Source organism: Paralichthys olivaceus, chromosome 20 (genome assembly GCF_024713975.1).
Source record: "Paralichthys olivaceus isolate ysfri-2021 chromosome 20, ASM2471397v2, whole genome shotgun sequence".
NCBI lineage: Eukaryota > Metazoa > Chordata > Actinopteri > Pleuronectiformes > Paralichthyidae > Paralichthys > Paralichthys olivaceus.
The window spans coordinates 8,258,681-8,279,047 of NC_091112.1; the positions used below are offsets into that span (position 1 = coordinate 8,258,681).

Consider the following 20,367-nt stretch of genomic DNA (forward strand, 5'->3'; position numbering starts at 1 on the left):
AGCCTTGACTTGTTGCAGGTAAACTCATAAACACACACACACACTCACACACACACACACGCACACACACACGCACTTGCACTAAATATATCAGGGAGTTGTAAGATACAAGAAGAGGCAGAAAAGTGGCCCTACAACAGGTTTCCAGTGTGAACGATTGCAGCTGAATGAAAAGCTGCATTCATGCACAGCAAATGTTCTTTGCAAAAAACTCAAATTAAAACTTTAAATAATACTTTTGAAGTCTACGAAACTACTTTTAGTTCAGATGGTATTCATGCTGCACTTTTCCAATCTTATCCACCAAGTTTACAGTTCAAGATGCATTCTCACACACACATTCGTACAGAGCTTCTATATGCGTGACTGTCTTCTATCACAAACCATTCACACGCTGCCAGTACAACCATCAGGGGCAATTGTGAGCCCAATGTTTAAAAATGATAACACTTACAGAATACAGAGCGGAAGCGCTGGGGATCGAAACCCCCAACCTACTGACCACTGTAGAATATAATGGTTCTCTCAAGAGTGTTGTGGCCTCAGGCTTTTTTAACTTTCCTGTTGCAACACCCTTCAGGAGATTTCATGCTGCAAAGACATGGGTCGATGCGTTAGTGACATCTAGTGGTTAAATTATTCAACTGGTATTTCTACCCTTCTACATACAAAATGATGCAGTCACACAATCACACACAGGTCTTGTTTTTCTTGAAATATCTCATTGCATTCAATCCGCTCCCAGCCTCACTGTGCAGAAGACACATCCAGACACATGCAGTGTTACCACAGGAACTGATAACTCGAAGAAAACTTCTCCCAAAAAAATCAATCAATTGATGAGAACAGCTAACTAAAGGTGAGCAAATCTACAAGTAGAACGTTGTATGAAAACAAAATCTATATCCAGTTATTTATCTGTGAACTGTGTGTGTGTGTGTGTTTAAAAAATTAAACAGAAATAAAAGTTACCACCATGTTGCCATGGGGAAAGTTAGTGAACCATAGTCAGTCTCATGTACTGTCTCTTTATGGACACTGGGATGGTTACTGACCCTTGATCCAAGTCTCAGGGCTTCGTTTCGTTCACCAGTCATTGCCCTGCAGCTCCGGCTGAAGCCAGTTCACTTGTGTTTAATGAATTCCCAACCTCCTCTCCTCTCCATGTCCATGACTCTCTGTTCTGCTTCCAGATCAGCTTCTTATATGGAAGGTCATATTTGAGCATAGAGCAGCTGAACATCTTACTCTACCTGCTCCCTCCCAATCCACAGAGTGGACTCCAGAGTCAGAAAGCAGCACGGCTGAGAGAAGGTGAGAATTTCTGCTACTCTGATGAAAATAATAATTATTTATTGTTTTGTGTTCGAGCTCTTTTGGATTACTTGCACATCAAATAAGCTCTAAGTGTTTGTCTCGTTGTGTAACAAAATAAAATAAATTGACAACATAATAATAATTGAAAACATTGATATATTATCTATCAGAATGAGAAGTCTCTTCTATATCCGGTGTGTGAGGAAACTTTGGGGCTCAACTCAAGCATCCCGGACACTTAAATGGACAAACCTGCACACATCTGTACACCGACTGCAACATAAAAAGGTACAGTTAAATGTATTAATACTGGTACCTCTACCTTTTTAATTTAGCTCTGTTATTGTATTGCTTTTGTTTGTCCTAACCTCATGTTTAGAATTTAAAGTCAACACAATCTCAATTTATTTACACTGTAGAAGAGTCTCAATACTGAATTCAGTCTATGAACTGACAGTATGTGTCAAATGATCACAGTATATTTCAAAATAAAAGCTTTATAGAAAGCTTTTATTTTGAAATCCTACCCCAGAGTACTACTTCCTGGGTCAAAATCAAAGCGAAAACATCAGCGCGTGAGTGTGGTCCGGTTCATTCATAACTTCTGTGGCTGATTTCTCTTTATTCACGTGTGATGTTTACGTGCGTCACCGGATGTCATCAGCACGGTTAACCCCCCCCCCCCCCCCTTTACATTTACTGTTATATTTCAAATGAATTGTCTGATTTTACCCGGGTAGGACATATTGATAAATTATCTCTAATAAACTGGAACTATCATTAAATCTATTTAAGTAAAGTACAGACACATTAAAAATGGACGTATCGCTCATTTCCACCTTGTTTGTCGTTCCTCTCTTCACAGGTTATGGACGAGGACAAACCCTGGGCTCTGATCTCGGAGGTGGGCGAGCAGGGTTTCCTGGAAGAAGTCACAGATGTAATGAAACAGCACTTCCACATCGTCTGCCACAGAGACTTTTCACAGAACCCTCTGCTGTACGGTGATAAAATCCAGGCCGTGTTCGTGTGGAATACTCATCCTGCAGCTGAGCCTTCACTGCTCACCTCATTACCATCTCTGAAGGTGGTCGCCAACGGAGGAGTGGGCATCGACCACCTGGATGTGCCGTACATCTCCAGCCTCGGGGTGAAGGTGACCAACACGCCCGGCATCGTGAGCAATGCCACTGCTGACATGGCCATGGCTCTGCTGCTGGCATCGGCACGGAGGGTTGTTGAAGGTGAGGTCAAAGGTCGACTGGATGGTCAATTCTTTCGTACACAGAGGTAGGTGTTGTAAGGGGACATTCAAAACAACACAGAGACAAAATTAAATGAAATCAATTTCAAATCAGACAGCATGGTTTAAAAAAACCTTCAAATAGAAGGAGAAAGATGGTACTAATAAGTTAGACATAGTGTAAATGTTCCAAATAGTTGAATAGAAATAGAAAATAACATTGATGGTATGATCGGTCAAATGGTTAAGTTAAAGGCACTTGTGAATAAAAAAGTGATCAATCTGGTTTTAAAAAACAAGATCCAAAGTTTTTAAAACTAAAGTACTAAAAACTAAAACATGATATATTTTTAAATTGTCTCTAATTAATAAGGTAATAAATGGATATAATTGGTCTTCAAATGATGGACTAATGTGTGTAATGCATATCAGCATCTGTCATTGATCAGTCAGGTTTAGTTAGTTACTTGATTGCAGAGAGATGTTAAAGACTAGAAAGGAAATTGGAAAGCACATACCTCCACCAAGGCTTATCACCATATTGCATGTATCCATCCATTTATCTGGTGCTGCTTCAAAATGTTATGTCTCCTTCTTCGGGTCGTGTCCCAAAACGAAGCTTCATGGAAATCGGTAAAGTAGATTTTGAGTAATCCTGCTGACAGACGGACAAACGACAATCAAAACACGACCTCCTCAGCAGAGGTGATTTAAGTGTCTCGGCCCTTCTCTTCTTAGGTCACCAAGTAGCCGTCGACCCCAAGACGAGCCATTTACCACTATGCATGATGGGATTTGAAGTCACAGGGGCCACTCTGGGGATCATTGGAATGGGAGACATCGGATACAAAATAGCTCAGAGGAGCAAAGGATTTGACATGAAGATCTTGTATCACAACAGGAACAGAAGGTAAAGGTTTCCAGACAAATCAGTTAATTTAGAGACTTATTTCTTAACCCACTCAAAAATAAATACAATTGTGGAATATTTCATATTTCTAAATTAATTTGTAAATGTATTAAAGTTGCATATTTTGTCTTGAAGTTGTGTTAAAATTATGATAATTTTTCAAATGATAAAATGTCCAAACTTACTAATGCACAACCTTGAGGTATATTACTGCTGACACCAGACATTTAAAAACTTAACCATCAACCTAGTTTTGTTTGTTCAGGAGCGTTGAGGATGAGCGAGCTGTGGGAGCCAGTTACTGTCAGAACATGGACGACCTGCTGAAAGAGTCGGACTTTGTGATGCTGGCGGTCAACCTGACCCCTGAGACCACCGGTCTGATCAGCCACAGACAGCTTTCCCTCATGAAACGCACGGCGACGCTGGTCAACATCAGCAGAGGTGAGGACGATGTGAAGAGACCGAAGACAAACCTATGTTTCGTTATGTCTAACGTTTTATTTTGTGTCTCACTCAGGTCTGGTTGTGGACCAGGACGCTTTGGTTAAAGCTCTGCAGTGTGGGACGATCAGAGCTGCTGCGTTAGACGTGACTCATCCAGAACCTTTACCAAGGTCTCGTCTGTCTGAAAGAACCCACTCACTCACATTAAACATACAAAACTGATGGTTTGGAAATGAACTCCTCTTCTTCCTCTGGTGCAGGGATCATCCTCTACTCACTCTTCCTAACGTGCTGATCACCCCACACGTCGGCACCAACACTCACATGACAACCAGACGGATGGTGCAGAGGATGGTAGAAAACGCTGTGGCTGCAGTGAAAGGCCAACCTATCCCCAATGAAGTCAAGCCAAAATGAGAGTACATCATTTGTCTGAGTGTAGAAGCACTGAATTGTTGGTATTAGGGTCTCGACTAAGAAAAGTAATATAAAAAATGATTAAAAGTAAAATTACTTCCTCGTGTTTATTAATTAAGAAAATTGATTTATCAACTCAAATCACTTTTCTTAGATTAAGTGTTTGATATAAACTAACATCCGTCCATTATCTTTAAGGGTTGCAGGGAATCCTGACATGAAGACTTTAATGTTTAATGTAGATTAAAACTATTTTTATTAAATGACTGTTACAATCATATGTCAAGTTTGTATGTTAACTGTAACACAAAAACACATTCAGACTTAGTTCCTTGATATTTTGTCTTTACAATAAAAACACAATCTGTCTTGTCAGATCCTCACAATTATTAACTGTTATTACATCTATTAGGTGTAGGCCATGTGTTGGAATTTCTCTCAGACATTACTTACTTTTTGTGAATAATATTCCTAATCACATATTCTCTTTATACCACAACTTGAAAACAGGTCTCTCGGTTGTTTATGATCTTTTCTGTGTTTATGACAATGTATCACAGGCCAATATAGTAAGCTAATATAGTAAGTTCAGGCAGATTTAAATTTAACACCTAATGGAAAGACATTGTTGTCATTAAAAATATTTAAGCAGCACATGCATTTAAACATCACCAGCACCGACTCCATCTCTCATTTTATTCAAATATATCAAATGTATCCATGGTTTTATTTTTTTGGCACAACACTCACTTAAAGCATTTCCGATTTGCTAAATTCAAATCACAATCAGTTTACATTTTACTGCAGCCGATAAAATACTGTATTTTGCACAAGTTCTGTATATTTTTTGGCAAATAATTTACATATGAACATGTCATGGTGATATTATAGATGTTAAAACATTTGTATGTATTTTTCAGGATTTAAACGTTTGCTAAAAGACATTTTAAAGATATATACAAGTTATAATTGCAATTGTATTATTATTATTACTTTTATTGTTATTATTTTCTTGACTTCATTAACATGTGCTTCTTTCTTCAGGACACATGAGTTTGAAATCTGCGAAGCTGCAGTTTAGCTGTTTATATTCCTGATTAAAATTTAAAACAAAACTAAATACTATCAAATATATTGACCGCAAAAAAAACGTATTTACAGATGAACACAGGTTGTGAACGATGGTTTTACTATTTCAAGCCTTTATTTGTGTTTTTTTTATTAAAAATATACATCAGGCATCTACAGAGGCTACTAAAGCCTGTGAATCATCAGCAGCCGACGGGGAGTCTAGAAGGACCTCAACACCGGGCATGAAAATAAAAGTGAATCCAGTCTGAAGAACTTGTAGATTTAGTTGATTTATTAAACTCGGTGAGTTTTATCCTGGACGTCGCCATGTTTGTCTCCTCAGATGATTCTCCTCCGTCCCTCACAGACTTCACCCTCGTCATGGTGAGTCAAACATCTGTAGAACATAACGTAACTCATTTATATATATATATATATAAAAACAACCTCAGAACAAAAATCAGTATTTCTCTGGGTAAATGTCCTTTAGATTGTTTTACCAGTGGCTTTGTGTTACAGATGGACATATTTCTACTGTCCCACAGTTTGTCACGTTTGTGCAAGTCATGTAACTTTGATTTCTGCAACCGAGAAACACACGTTGATCATTCTGTTGTTTATTTCCTCAGTTCATATATTAATTGTCTGGTTTTCTTAACAGAAGTAAAGACTAGGGAATATTAATCACAGCTAAGGGTTAAAATGCTGTCAATGGTGATAATAACATTTAATTATAGCAGTTTTAAGGAGGATACATTTTCAGAAGGAGCCCTAAGTGTTAATAATAATTCTAACTACTACTATAGGTTTGCAATTCATGTTTATTCATCATGGATTGATCTGCTAATTATTTTCTCTGGGCATGTTTTAGTTATTTAGTTTGTATAACATCATTAAATATGGAAAAATACCCATTACACTTCACATCGCTTGTTCTGTCCAGACCAACAGGTTTTTTTTTAAGACAATAAAAGCGGCAACATCCTCACATATTTCCAAACTGAGCATTCAAAGTTGTTCCTTGTCCTTCCAGCCGGCTGTGGCTGTCGGTAACGTGGCTCAGCTGGCGGTGGACCTCATGGTGTCCACTCTCAACATGAAACGAGTGGGCTACATTCACACGGACTGTCTGATCCCGATGGCCGGGAACAACCCGTACTCCACCTGCAGAGAAGACGCCGAGGAGCTGCACACCCCTGCAGAAGGTGCCGTCTTTAAGCATCTTTTCACTTGATTTGGATTAAGCTGTTTCATTTGTTGCCGAGCGATGATGACTTTTCATTCTCTCAGTAAATCGTTGTCAAGGACTAGAATAAAAGACTGAATGATGTTTCTTTAACACGTAGATGAAAAAGTCTCAGTGACTGTTGGCACACTTTGAATAAACTGTGAAACAGTTCATCAGCAGCTTTATTTGTATCCACTGACAAGTCCAAAGAATTAATCTGTCTATTTTCTGTCATCCACAGTTTATACGGCGCCAGAACTGAAGTTGGCAGTTCTTCAGATCAGAGCTCCAATCATTCAGGTAAAACCACCGTCAACCTGTTTTTAAAACATATTCATATTATGATCCAAAGCATTAAGATGTGGAAGAAGGTGACATGAAGAAAAAATCTTTACTTTATAATTTTTTTTAGGTATGTTTTAATAGAGTAAACTACATTTCTGTGATTATGTAGTTTGTGTTTCCATAAAGCCATCAAGCTCTAACCTTAATCTTAATTGCAGACAAAATCCAAAAAGTTCCGTCAGCAGATCGTGTCCTGGATCAAAACCAGTGGCTTCTCTCGGACTGTGATTCTGTCCAGCAGCCACGCCTACCAAAGGGATGACCAACAGATGAAAGGGTAATAAAAAATAATATTAATAATATTCTTCACTGCATTTCTTTTCCTTTACAGCTCAAGTCTAATAGACATTGTATTTGTGTGAATTGTAGCACTCCTTTGAGGTACCTGGTCACTCCGTCGCTGCTGAAGGTGAGTGCAGACGCCTTGAAGGAGTTGGGCTGGAGGGAAATGGAGCGATTGCCGGCCTTCCCGGGACTGACGGACACCAACGCAGAGTTGCGCCTCAGCATCCCTGGAGGAGGCATCACCAAAGGACTCTACACAGACAGGTAGAGTTAAAGAGCTGCATCAGCCTAATGGTGAAATTCATACAGACCTCAAATCATGGTTGTACATAAATAAACATAAAGAGTAGAGGTCCAGTAAACGTTTTCTAATTTTACCATGTCTGCGTTTAAGAAGCAAAGAAATACACCGGTAACTGGTGTTTTTCTGTTCAACATGACTCATGGTTCTATGTAATGAACCAGTTACAGCAGCTGAACATGTGTGTTGAGTTGGCTGTGTAGCATTCTGGTGTAATACAATCATTAAATACAGTTATAATAGCACATGAGTTTTGTGAAACAAGATCTCTGCATTAAGTCTTAACTCGTATTGATATCTTTTCACCCCATAAACTTTGAAGAGGTTCATTCCAGATGCCTTTACATTTTCAGCTGGTTATCAGGAACACGTGTTGTTTTCCATACGATGGAGACAAAAAATGTTTTTTTTCCCTGAATTAAATAGATACAAGTATATGTTGTGATTATAGGTTTGTATATATATTCATCTGTGTGTGTTGAATGTTGTGTTTAGTTGTGCGGAGGATCTTCCCCTGGCTGTGATCTTGCTCTTCTGCTCTGAAGGCGACAACATACCAGACGCTTTCACCCTCGTCAACCACCTCAATGACTGGCTCCATCTGCTGGACAACCCTGTAAGTGACACATTGGAGCAAACCAGACGTTTCATACTGCAGTTTTGTTCATTGATCCAATAATCCTCAGTGCAATAAGAAAACGAACTTTCAGCGACTTGAAATTTGAACAAAAATATCTATTGACTTTATTTTACAACTTTAAGATTAAAATATCTAATCATGCGTTTGTCTGAATCCTGTTTCAGCGCCAAGAGCCCAACAAATGGAAGATCCCACCGTCCTGGAGTCTTCTGTTTGGCAGCGGCATCCCTCCTGCAATGTTCTAATTCACTTAGGTTTACTTTACAGCAAGAACGTATTTGTATTTCAGACATCTGCTTATCGAAAGCTTATTGTCTGATAATACTGGACGCTGTATTTTGAGTTACTCAGTCTGAACAAATAACCCGGTAACCCCATATTAAATTTCACACTTATCAGTTTCCTTTATTTGAATAATATTCCTTAGATGTACAAATATTACATTATGTACAGGGTATGACTCAGATGTGCACTTGTGAAATATTGTAGTTTTGCAGTATTTGAAAGTTTTTTTTCTCCAATAAATTTTTTTTAACATAAATCCAGTCTGAATGCTTCACAAAGATAAAGACTTTGTTTGTGTTACGGTCACTGGACCTCGCCTCCACCTACTTAACTGAAAGTGGTTGGCCAGATGCCACATTTTATTCCGAGCAGCCCCGCCTCTCTGTTATTTGATTCCTCTCTACGACATGTTTGACGTCTTACCTCGCGGTGACAGAAAGACAGAAGTGTGATTCATACTTTGACCTTGTGCCGCTGTTTTGCCAAGTGAGTGGTTTTCCGTGTTGGTCGTGTGAGAGGAATGTCCTGCCAGCTCGACTGAGGAACCATAAAATGAAAGTTTGGCTCTGAAAAGGGGAAATCCAACGCCTCATCCTAAATGTACTCAACAGAATACTTGTGTTGATTAAGCTATTAATCATGATTTACTTTAAAAAAGTTAAGCAAAATTCTCACAATATCTAGAAGAAATCCCTGACAGAGCTTTAGTTTTATGTTTTGGCAAATTACCTTACTGGCTTTCACATACAGCGTTTTAGTAAATGCTGTACAAAAACTGAAGTGTAATCTGAAATTGCAATCTTACAGCTTGTTGTGTGCTGGATTTAGCAGAGAGCAGAAACCAACTTAATCACCTTAACTCTCAAAACTAAATGACAGACCAACCTGAACCTTGAGAACCAAGTCTTTCAAACGCCCTTTGAAGGCAGGTCAGAAAATGAAGACTAGCCAAAAAGTCCTTCAATCAATCTGGTCAGAAAACTATATGAAGAGTCTATTGCCCTAAATCTCTGATTGCTGCTTTAATTTAAATCCTTCTTTAGGGATCAAGGTCTGAGGTGCTGCTCAAGACAACATATGATGAGGATTTGTGTTAAAGAAACAGTGAAACAGTTTGTTATATAAACTAGATGATACCAGTTTTATTTTTTGGATTACTCTAAGAGAGAGAAAAGCTTAAGACAAATTCATTTAAAAAGGAGAACGAGTCATCTTTCTACTGTATTCAAATCTGTAACATCGTGTGCCTTTTGTTGTTTTTGTTTTTTACAAGCAACAAAATAAGTCATTTTACACACATCTTTTAAAAAGAACACTATGTACATCATGAAAACATTACACGCCACTGAATTTCTCATGTGGGAGGAGCTTTTCGTTTAACCGACCCCCCCCCCCACTGTGAAAAGCTTCAAGTAATCTCTTATAAAAAATAGAACATTTATCATTTTTGTCTCTGAAAAAGGGTTTTCTAAAAATACACATATGAACACCGTTACAAATTGGCAATGCATAGCCACTGCTGTTATCTGTTCTAATGTTGTCATTGCAAAGAAGCTTAAGATGGCGAGAGACAAAGCTGTAAATAAAAATATTAAAGCCAAAAGAATAATTTCCTGACTCCAGGAGCAGCGAGGGTAGCGGTTGAGGTGTGGGCTGCGTGGGGGCTGGTGTGTTTGTCTTTTTCAAATGTCTGCTCTTCAAAGAATGTTAAAGTGTCAGCTGTAAACAGTTCAGAGAGGAAGAGGAGTTATGGGAAAGCTGTGAGGAGGATGTGGGAGTGACATGTTGCAATGAAAAGGGAGGCTGAATAATGCTGTTTGATGAGACACAAAGGGAAGCGATGGAAAATAAAGAGAGAGGAGAGCTGGCTGTTGAGGTGGAGATGAGGAGAGTGGTTTGGAGTCGAGGAAGAGGAGGACAGAGCTCCTTCAGAGGAGGGAGCTGGAGTTCCCTGCCGATGTTGGCTTTGCTGCCAGAGCTGTAGTCGCGTGGCCACAGGTGGAGGTGGTTAGCAGTCGCTGGTTTTCGCCCTGTCACAAGACACAGAATATTTCAAGAGGTTGAACTAGAGACTATTTTCTACCGAAAGTGTGAGTAAAGCTCAAGAGTGATCAAAGCAACTTGTGCCACAAATCAAGTTAGTGTCAGGGATAAAAACTTTTACCACAGGGAGTGTGAATCTAAAGGATGGGTGGCTCAGCTGATAGCAGGGGCGGTGGCAAAATCCAGTGTCTTAGATCACTTTGTCCAAATCATTAGATTGATTATCAGTGCAGCAAAAGCAGCCATTGTGTTTAAAAAGCAACATGTCACACTGTTCAGACGTTTTCAGATATACAGAAATTAAAAATTAAAAACGTTTCTCTCTTTATTGTGCAAATAATTAGATTGGATTATCCGTAAGCTAAACCAAGACTTGTTTCAGGGTGATGTGGAATGGTTTGTGGAGCTAGAACAGTTAATAAATCAATGAGTCCAACTTTGAGGCTAATCGTTCAAGTCAAATATGAAGCAAATATCTTGTGTGTATTGATCCATGTATGAGCCACTGGCTTTGGGAACTTAAGATGAGCACTGCTGCCTCCTGTACTGCCATCTTTAACTCAACAGATAATGGGGGGAAAAAGTTGTAGCCCTAAATATCAAGCATGATCAATTACAACAAGCAACAACATAAAGTTTCAACTGTTCAACAGATCATTCAGCATATTTAACATCAACAAAGACCCTTACAGACCTGACTATAACTCTCCTTGTGACAATCAAACACCAAAACTTCAATTCAAACTTCAACATCGCCATGCGAAGGATCTAAAGAAACACGGCGACCTCACAACAAAACTGTGGTTAGAGGAACCAGGAAAAACAAAACAGGAACATGCAACAAACCTTAATCAGCTCCAGTTCATTAGAAATGACTGACTGACAGCTTCAACCAGGACAAGGATTTACTCTTGAATGGTTTTAAAAGGAGACATAAGACGCTTTTTCATCTTTTCTTACACACAGATTCTCGTGAGTGATCCAGTCAATACGATAACAAAGCCAAGAGAAGCGAGAGAGGAGTCTGACATTTCTTACATGAGCTGGAAAATCAGAGCAGACTGTGCTTTATCTGGAGGAGGGGTCTTAAAGAGAGGAGCTAAAGACAAGTGTTTCAGACAGAGACTGAATGAGGAGCTGCAGCAACGGACAGAATAAGGAAAGTTAACACTAGAGCAGATAAAACTTTTCAAGTAATGACCCAAAATAAAATGATGACTCTGAACATGAGCATTACATGTATCCTTTAAGGACTTAACTTAATATGATTGTCAAGGGGTCATTAACAATTCTACACTCGGTCTTAGCCACCTGACTTTCCAACAAAATAGTCGTAGTTTCACGTTCAAATCAGTGGCTGTTGGTTGTAAACGTGTTTTGTGCTCACTCACTCAATAACATTCATTTAGAATTGTGCCACCAAATCCAACTATACTGTTTGATGCACAGTGGAGATTAGCATCTTATATTAATCCAGGTGAACCTGACATTTTAGAGCTTCAACAACCATTAGACCACAAATGTACAAACAGACACACACACACACACACACTCACACACACAAACACACCATGCTAGAGTGCAGCTAAAATCGACACACCTCCAAACCGCAGGAGCCAAGCGAATCACAAAGAGAAGAACAAAACCCCAAGAGAAAAACACAACAGACACCGAGTACACACAGGCACACGCACACACCTCAACGTACAAGAGTGGGAGTTCTTTTTAAAAGCTGTGGGCAAACTTCCTCCTCTAAATGTGCTCCTCGTGGTTGTTGTTGCTGTCTCAGAAGGGGGTAAAGATACGCTGCCCCCCGCTGGACAGGCCTGCTCTTGTCATGTGCAGCAAATGCAGCCCAAACTGTCCGAGAAGAACCACAACAGCAGAGTGAGACCTCGTCAGAAACGGTGCAGCTTTGGCTGTATTACTGGAACAACACTGACATGTCACACAACAAAGGGAAGGCTTCTCAGAAGTGACTTATTGAGCAGTTTTTTTTCTTTTTTGAGGTGCAGTCATCAGAAAGAAGTGTTTTCTCAGGTCTGACTTTCTCTAGCCTTTATATGAAAATGAGGCAAATGCTAAATAAGTGGCTTCACACTAAATGAAACAGAGGAAAAAACAGAATTAGAAATAGAAATAAAATGAAGCCTCAGTTCTGCAACTAGCATGATGAGTCATGCTCTGGAAAGTCTGGATTTCCTCTGTGAGGTTAAAAGACTCGAGGCTGGAAATTAACTCATGTCTTTTATTCTTTGACATTGAAAGAATTGAGGAAGACACTTGTCTGACAACAAAAGAAATAGTGTGATGGTGAATGACAAATCATCCTGGAATGCAATAATAACATGATACCTGGTTCACAAAAAACAATAGGAACTGGCTTCAATCCAGAGGATGTAATCACCTTTTTCTCTTCTTTTCTGACTCATTTGTCCTGGGCTTGCTTTGGGGTGTCTTGGCCGTCCCTGATTTAGAGATACTGTCTTCTCTGCGTCGCTTGCTGCAAAAAAACAAACAAGGGGAATGGGTGAAACAGCTCTGTTCAGCAACATTATGACATCAAAAGGAAATGCCCTCCAGGCACCTGTAGGTTGAGAGAACACAGACCTTATATTGAATGACAGAAATGTTGGTTAAAAAGAATTGCAATCTGGATCCGATCTGATCACAGGACAATTTTTAAACAAAATATAAAAAGTGAACTGTCTCTTTCAAATTACATGTCCCTAATGTTCTGAAATAAAATGGCTTTGGCTGATTATCATCAACAGACTGTGCTGAGTGTACTGACTGCGTTGTGCTGCTTTCCAGCTCCTGTTCCTTGCAGGGAGACTGTGCAGGTACTTTGGCGTCCTGCCTGTAGTCTCCTCCTTCCTCCAGCTGACCCCCTCGTTGGCTGCCGTTGAATCGCTCTGTCGGACATTTTGTCTGAGGCTGAGCGGAGAGCCGAGACTCTGATGACGGCTCCTGGTCTTCTCTGGACAACTCACGCCATCGGTTCTACATGGAGACAAGGACATTAAACAGGGAAGAGAGAAGTGTTTTTCTACTGATGCAAAAATAAACACAAAAACATTTCAGAGGGATCCATCAAAGACTTTTAAATTGCTTTGGATAATTTCATCAAATCACACCACCAGATTTGTGTTGACACTGATTAAAACAGCTTACAGTTGGTTCATTTGTTTATTACAAGATTTGGAAAATTCCCTGTGTGATAACGTTTATTTGCCTTATTGTGCAAGATCGTGAAGGTCACATGCTAACAACACTGTAGCTTGAGAAACAGAAATCACTGCTAAGTCAGTTCAGGACAGCGACTCATACAAAACACTATGATCTGAAACTTCCTTATTGACTTCTAACATTCTTGACTAAAGTCAATCAGCCAAGAAAAATAATTATCCTGTGAAGAGAGGCTTAATAGGAAGGAAGGCAATGGCAGAGAAAAAGAGAATATGACAGAGTCCCATTGTCACATTTAGGTTTAGATCATGATAAGGACCTTGTAATATATGAAAGAAAACTACTATACTTTATAAAGACAAGTGGGTGGAACAAAATGGGGCCAAAGGGGTTAAAAAATGACAGTAGCATCAAATTTCCTGGAAGCACATGTAAAACGTGTGTTTCTCTTCCTGTCTTCATCTTACAGGAAATAGTTGAGGGCAGTGACATAAGGCAAAGATGTAAACACGAGGCTGTGGACAGAGGGTATTTTTCCATTCAATATATAACACAAGACATTTTTGGGGACATGAACCCCAGGGCAATAATTGGTTCTTTACTTATGATGCAGGAGGGTTTCACCAAGTTTAATTTAAGAACTGCAATGAATGAAAATGAAGACCTATGTCAATAACAAAAAATGAGGGATAATATGGAGTTCCTGAATAACTAACACTTCCTTACTTGAAGAAGCCTAGTAGAGAATAACCCTCACTATCTCACAAACTACAGGCAGAGACAGTAGGTGTCCATATTCCTTTCCACAGCCAAGCCCAGTGTACTGTGATCAATTCTGACCGGGTTGATGTAGGTTAACAGTTATCATTTCCATGTTACTGTTTGTAGTTTTATTACAGCATGTGGATATCTGTAGCTTTGAGAAGGAAGTACAACACATAGAGATATCACAATTTACACTTACAGCCAAAATATTTCTCATGAATTAAAAAAATGAATGTAACAATGCAACGAAAGTAGCATTGAATGAACTTGAACATATTAAAGACCTACCAAAATGTCTTTAAAACCTAGAATGTAACATTATTTACATATTTCAGAGGCCTAAAATTCTTGAAATTTGTGAATTAAATGATCAACTGATTTAAATACCATGCAGCATAATCTTTCTTTTGCAAATCAACCTCAAGCAAACAGGTTAAACAGAAACTCCATGTGATACGATCTTTTTTGTCATAGGGGCATTCTTCTGTTTGGACATTTAAAAGGTGTCCTTGTCACGCACTGCCCTTTAGCTCTTTGTCTCCCATAAACAAGGTCTTTGCACCTGTAGTTTCTTCAGGTGTGTGACATGACAAAGTACTTGTATGATTGGTTATATATCTGTGTGTGTGTGCTGCGGGTACCTGTACGGAGGAGTCTCCCATAATGTACTTGGCTCCCTCAAGCACGGCCATGTAGGAGAAGCGTAGCTGGTCAGGGGTCTGGATCAGGCCCATGCGGTACTTCCTCATGTCCAACAGAATGCTTCTGATGTCCACTGATGACGAGTCTTTCCTCTTGTCCATCTGCAGAGGACGGCAGTTAAATTTGTCAAACAAGACAAAGTCTCATCTCGAAATATCTGGTGAGTCATTTGTTAGCAGTGACCAAAGTAAAACTCCGGAGATGAGGCTTACCAGGACGAGACATGTGTCGACTAATGAAAAAGTCCCTGAGCGTCCGATTCCAGCGCTGCAGTGCACCACAGCTGGTCCGTGGTCGACACCCAGCGCTCTTGACTCCCGAACCTTGAAAAGGAAGTTTAGGAAGGACGCTGGGGATTCTGGGACACCGAAATCGGGCCATGTGGTGTAATGAAAGTGGTAGATCTCTCTCTTCTCCCCTGTCTGTGAAAGACAAAAAATCCAGAGGTTATATTAGTGGGTAGAAAACTAATAAAACTTAAGTATTTGAAGTGAGACTCTCAAGACTGTTTTTATCAGTACTGGCTAAGGTCAATGAAAGTTATTTTAGAAATGACTGACACTTGAATAAACATTTATGACAGTTTCACTTTCAATTTAGGCGATAAACCAGGCTCTGAAAACCTGACACATCGAAACAGCAAATTAAGACACATGAACTTCTTTCTTGTTTTTCTTCTGATCATTCAGGCATTTTTTTCAGTTAAGGTTTTCTGTTTATATAATTAAAGTATTAATTTAAAATGTAAAAAACCAGGATTGAAAAAGAAGGCATTTTGCAAAATGTTGCTCAGGTTGAAAAATCTGTTTTTCTGCAATATCTGCATCTCATTGGCATTTTCTCACCACCTCCACAACTTTGATGTGTGAGATAGTGAAACTCTGGTAAGTGTTTGTTGAATCTGTCTGAAGGTCACTGCAAGGATGATTTCTGCTCTCAGAAGCCTCAGACACAGGTTTATGTGAAGTGTCTAGGTGTGACACTCCTGAACCATTTCAGTTCTCCTTTGCCACCTTTGCGATTATTTTACAGGAAGTTCCCCTCGTGTTTAACGATCCTCTGGCCTACATGAATATTCTGCAGCTCCAACACTCTGGTGGTGTAGTAAGACTTGGTATCCTCTGACAACAGTGTGACCATGAAGCGTGTGTCTCTGAAGGCCATCTCCCTCTCCTCAGATGTGGGCCAGTACTGAGCACACTTCTCCTGTGACGGGAGAAAAAACAGAAAAAATACAGTAAAAAAAAAAATCAATTGATTGGCCTTTTATTTATAGTTATTTACAACAAAATGTATAGTTACAGTTGCATTTCTTTGTCACACACACTTATGATATATCTATTCCTGCAACCAACACCTCACCATTTAGTGCTTTCCTAGTAAACAGAGAATGAGCAGAGGGTGAGTTCATGAAGGTAAGTCTGTTATGCAACCTCTGCAGGATTGGAGAGCTGGCCTACATAAAAGATCCTCGTGAGGTTAATAACATCATTGGAGTAGGTGCTCTATCTTTCTTATTTCCTTTCTTAAGAAAACACAGTCAAAGAATCTGATTACGCAGCAAGATCCACTCCAGCTGCTTTACTAAGAGTTTTCAGCTGCTCTACACATTGATTGACCCAATCCTCTTTGCCCTGCTCTCTCCCTGTCGGTCTCTCTCTCACACGCACACACGTTGAGAACAGACCTGACGGCCACAGTCAGATTGGCTAAAAACAACATCACGTTTGGTCTTTGCAAACAGCTCTGTCAATGTGTTTATTTGCATACAGAGCGGGGAAGTGAGATCAGATGTCAAGTGGTCACTCAAGTCACATGTAGAGACACGTTCTGATGCCAGGTGTGGACTGACGAACTTAGCGCCATCCACATGTGATCGGATTACCCCGAGATGGATGTTAAACGCAGGTCTGAACAGGTCGTCACATCGTATGATAATTTGAGTAAAGCTGGGATCAGAGTCAGACGACAGGAATTTCGGGCCGATTGAACCTCGACAATCAGAGGAGAAATCTGTTCTGGAGCCTTGGTCGGTACTGATGTTTGGCCCAGATTATATGGTAGTGTGAGGGGTTACAGAGCAGTTCCTAAACCTCCCGGAATGCCCACAGAGTCCTCGCATTTTCTGAACAAAACAACAACAGCCAATGAGAGAGACAGAGACCAGAGCAGCTGGTGTTGCAACTAAGCAACAGTAAACTTTCTGAGGCTAACATCAGCTAGCATACTACTTTTGAGAGATATTATAACTGACAGTTTAACTGACAGTTTAACTGTCACTTGAAGAATAGATACCCCTAGTTGACCTCTATTTGGTTTTATTTATTAACATTAGAAGTTGTTGCTCCAAGACGTTCTCCATTTACATCTGCTTCCCCATGACGTCACTTCAGACGTGAGGTGGTGTGTCACTGCCTCTGGAGAAATTCTCTTAATAATATCCTGTAGTGTGTGATGAAACAATACTTTCTAATCTTGTAGAAGTTGGACCTCATCCTTCTTCCTCAGTCTGTGAACCTGCATTAAAAACACTGAACTCCAGTAATCCTGCTGACAGGATAGAGAAGCTCTGAAATAAACCTTTCAAACTAAAATCAAGGTAACTTAAAAAAAGCTGCATTAAGAATTTTACTGTCATTAGGCAGTAAACTCTGAACAAGAGCCATGACTGTATGAGCATGAATGATAGGTGTGATATGATTGCTGGGGTCTAATTAGCATTTCTACAGTCTCTGTGTGTGGGTGTGTGCACACAAGACAAATGCCAGATGTCAAACCAGACAATAAGATCTGTGTTTTATTGTGAACTTACTGAGCCTTTCTCTATGACCCTGTTGAGCATGATGATCGCCTTCGACTTCTGCTCCCAGATCATGAGCCAAAAATGGCCACAAGTGCTTCTGAGAGGGCCCTGTGAACGACACACATACAGTTTGATCAGTTACGTGACGACAGTCAAACATGATAAGAGTGAACCTAAAAGCCAGTCCTGACAGTTTGGAAAGGTCAGCAGTGCAGACTGAAAAATACAAACCTACAAAACTTCCTGAAAGTTCTACAAGGAAATGTTTTCAGCCCAACTGCCAAAGTGATTTCTTATGTTGTGCATGAAGTCAAAAATACACATTTTGAAATTCTACTTTTTAAACTCCATCATCTCAAACTGCTTTACGTTAAGTGTATGAAACTATATAAAGAAGATAACATCATAAGAATCACACATCCACCAGCTCTATATTTGCACATACACAACTTGCAAAAGCTAAGCACACTCCTACGGTTGCCTTTTTTCCAGTGATGCTGGGACTTGAAATTAATCTGCAGTTATTTTGGTAACAAATTGATTGCTCAGTCTCCACATAATAGATCTGCATGGATGATTGTTATCTCTGACAGATACCCACCAAACTTGTTGGGGGAATGGGGCCTGAGCCTGGGGAGAACACATTTAAATTAAGGCGTGGATTAATTAAGGATCCAGGATTTTTCATTTTCTTTAACAGGCCATTTTTCATTTTTTTCAAAAATGTTCAGGGATGAGCTTACATGTAGATAAGAGTATAATAATTGTTACATTGATTTTCATGTCAAATAAATAATTTAGATTATCAGACCACGTCTCTATTCTGGTTTTATATTTCTACTATTAGAAGCAGACAATCATGTATAGGATTGTTCAGCCTTGGCAGGAGGGATGTACTTCACTTGGTGCTATTCTAGTTATTGCTGGAATAAAAAATCTTGCCTGAGTCAATATGTAACTTCTCTGGGCCTCCTCCATCACCACCAGACTTGCGTTGATGTAGTCGTTGTCTGTGTTCTCCAGCTTCACTCGACTGTGATCGACTGCAGGCGGAAAGAGAGGTTAAACTTTATTTGAGGAACAGTTGTAAATTGACAGAACAGTTAATGACTCAGGGGGACGTCACGTGCGTAAACAGTTTGACCTGTCCACAGATGTTTACTCACATGGACTGACATCTCTGTATCTGTTCCGGTTGCGATTCTCTGGATATCTGGCCACCTTGTAGGAGCACTCGTGGGACTGATTCCTGATATCCTGCAGAAAATAAAAGGAGGGTTTTTAATAGCAGGAAGTCACCACAGGTTTTTCTGTCAGGGGCTCAACTGCACCAATGCACTGGACAAACAGGAAACCAGTCACATCAAGCCCTGTGTGAAATGAGTTTGATAATCACAGTGGAGTGACACAGTTCAGCCTCAGATCTGATCATCACAACCTTTCCCGTTAAGATCCTGCTGAGGAGAATAAACGTTTTAATCTGACGAGAACCGCCAGAAAAGTGAGAAGCTAAATAAAGCAGCTGATCAGAAACAACCCACCGAATACTCAACATTACGACACTGACAACACGGTCACGTTTGCGTTGTCATGTGAAGCAGCAACTTAGAAACATCTCAAACAGACGAGAAACACAAACTTAACAACAACCGTCGCTCGTTAACACGTTACATGACAGATATGGGAGCTAGCCAAAGTGTTAGCTTGCTAAATCAACTGCGCGCCCCAGATACCGACTGTTAGCTTCGTGCTAGCGATGCTAACAGACTTACTAAGTAGAGTATCTGCCACCGGCCCTCGGAGTCTATGTCCTCAAACTCCTGGTCCATGTTCGCGGCGGGGCTGTCGGTGTTTTCCACACGAGGTTAGTGTAGTTATCTGTCCGGCTTTCTACCTCATTACTTTCCCGCAGCGCTCCGGAGCTTTTTGGGTCGAAGAGGCGACGCTTCCCTCTGATAGCGACCTGCGGCTAAACTGCGACCGAGCAGACAAGTATGCGCATGCGCGAGCCCTGGTCCTCTCAACGGCTGTCAGACAGAGAAGACACGAGTTCAACCGAAGAGTCCCAGAGTCTGAGGACAAAGACAAGAGTCCCAGAGTCTGAGGACAAAGACAAGAGTCCCAGAGTCTGAGGACAAAGGCAAGGGTCCCAGAGTCTGAGGACAAAGACAAGGGTCCCAGAGTCTGAGTGAGGACAAAGACAAGGGTCCCAGAGTCTGAGGACAAAGACAAGAGTCCCAGAGTCTGAGGACAAAGACAAGAGTCCCAGAGTCTGAGGACAGAGACAAGAGTCCCAGAGTCTGAGGACAAAGACAAGAGTCTGAGGACAAAGACAAGAGTCCCAGAGTCTGAGTGAGGACAAAGACAAGAGTCCCA

At 40.3% G+C, this 20,367-nt stretch overlaps 3 protein-coding genes across 10 annotated transcripts; 2 read left to right on the plus strand and 1 right to left on the minus strand.

Annotated features, from left to right (window-relative positions):
* On the plus strand, nucleotides 1-5,011 carry LOC109638797 (probable 2-ketogluconate reductase). 4 transcript variants are annotated; one of them, XM_020101929.2, is made up of 9 exons: nucleotides 1-18; nucleotides 746-859; nucleotides 1,194-1,314; nucleotides 1,488-1,605; nucleotides 2,183-2,561; nucleotides 3,299-3,470; nucleotides 3,736-3,914; nucleotides 3,991-4,087; nucleotides 4,178-5,011. In XM_020101929.2, exons 4-9 carry the CDS (start codon nucleotides 1,489-1,491, stop codon nucleotides 4,332-4,334), a joined length of 1,101 nt encoding a protein of 366 aa, XP_019957488.1. In that variant the 5' UTR covers nucleotides 1-18; nucleotides 746-859; nucleotides 1,194-1,314; nucleotide 1,488; the 3' UTR covers nucleotides 4,335-5,011. The 4 variants fall into 4 exon arrangements, with proteins under 4 accessions (XP_019957488.1, XP_019957489.1, XP_019957490.1 ...); XM_020101930.2 differs by lacking the exons at nucleotides 1-18; nucleotides 746-859; nucleotides 1,194-1,314; nucleotides 1,488-1,605 and adding an exon at nucleotides 1,853-1,892; XM_020101931.2 differs by lacking the exons at nucleotides 1-18; nucleotides 746-859; nucleotides 1,194-1,314; nucleotides 1,488-1,605 and adding an exon at nucleotides 1,879-2,053.
* A 584-nt stretch (nucleotides 5,012-5,595) lies between these two features.
* psmg2 (proteasome (prosome, macropain) assembly chaperone 2) lies at nucleotides 5,596-8,745 on the plus strand. The gene is made up of 7 exons (XM_020102011.2): nucleotides 5,596-5,789; nucleotides 6,439-6,610; nucleotides 6,875-6,933; nucleotides 7,137-7,255; nucleotides 7,348-7,527; nucleotides 8,060-8,180; nucleotides 8,369-8,745. Exons 1-7 carry the CDS (start codon nucleotides 5,733-5,735, stop codon nucleotides 8,447-8,449), a joined length of 789 nt encoding a protein of 262 aa, XP_019957570.1. The 5' UTR covers nucleotides 5,596-5,732; the 3' UTR covers nucleotides 8,450-8,745.
* Nucleotides 8,746-9,602: 857 nt separating this feature from the next.
* ptpn2b (protein tyrosine phosphatase non-receptor type 2b) lies at nucleotides 9,603-20,072 on the minus strand. Of its 5 annotated transcripts, none has more exons than XR_011239518.1 (11): nucleotides 19,764-20,072; nucleotides 19,158-19,248; nucleotides 18,934-19,034; nucleotides 18,001-18,099; nucleotides 16,257-16,394; nucleotides 15,401-15,610; nucleotides 15,128-15,289; nucleotides 13,327-13,535; nucleotides 12,940-13,035; nucleotides 12,241-12,392; nucleotides 9,603-10,519 (listed from the first exon to the last, which is right to left on the minus strand). XR_011239518.1 is itself a non-coding variant. In XM_020102009.2 (10 exons), the coding sequence occupies exons 1-10, from the start codon at nucleotides 19,818-19,820 to the stop codon at nucleotides 10,498-10,500; spliced, it is 1,185 nt and encodes a 394-aa protein (XP_019957568.1). In that variant the 5' UTR covers nucleotides 19,821-20,072; the 3' UTR covers nucleotides 9,603-10,497. The 5 variants fall into 5 exon arrangements, 2 of the variants coding, with proteins under 2 accessions (XP_019957568.1, XP_019957569.1); XR_011239519.1 differs by having other exon boundaries at nucleotides 12,231-12,392; XR_011239520.1 differs by having other exon boundaries at nucleotides 19,886-20,003.
* Between the last annotated feature and the right edge of the window lie 295 nt (nucleotides 20,073-20,367).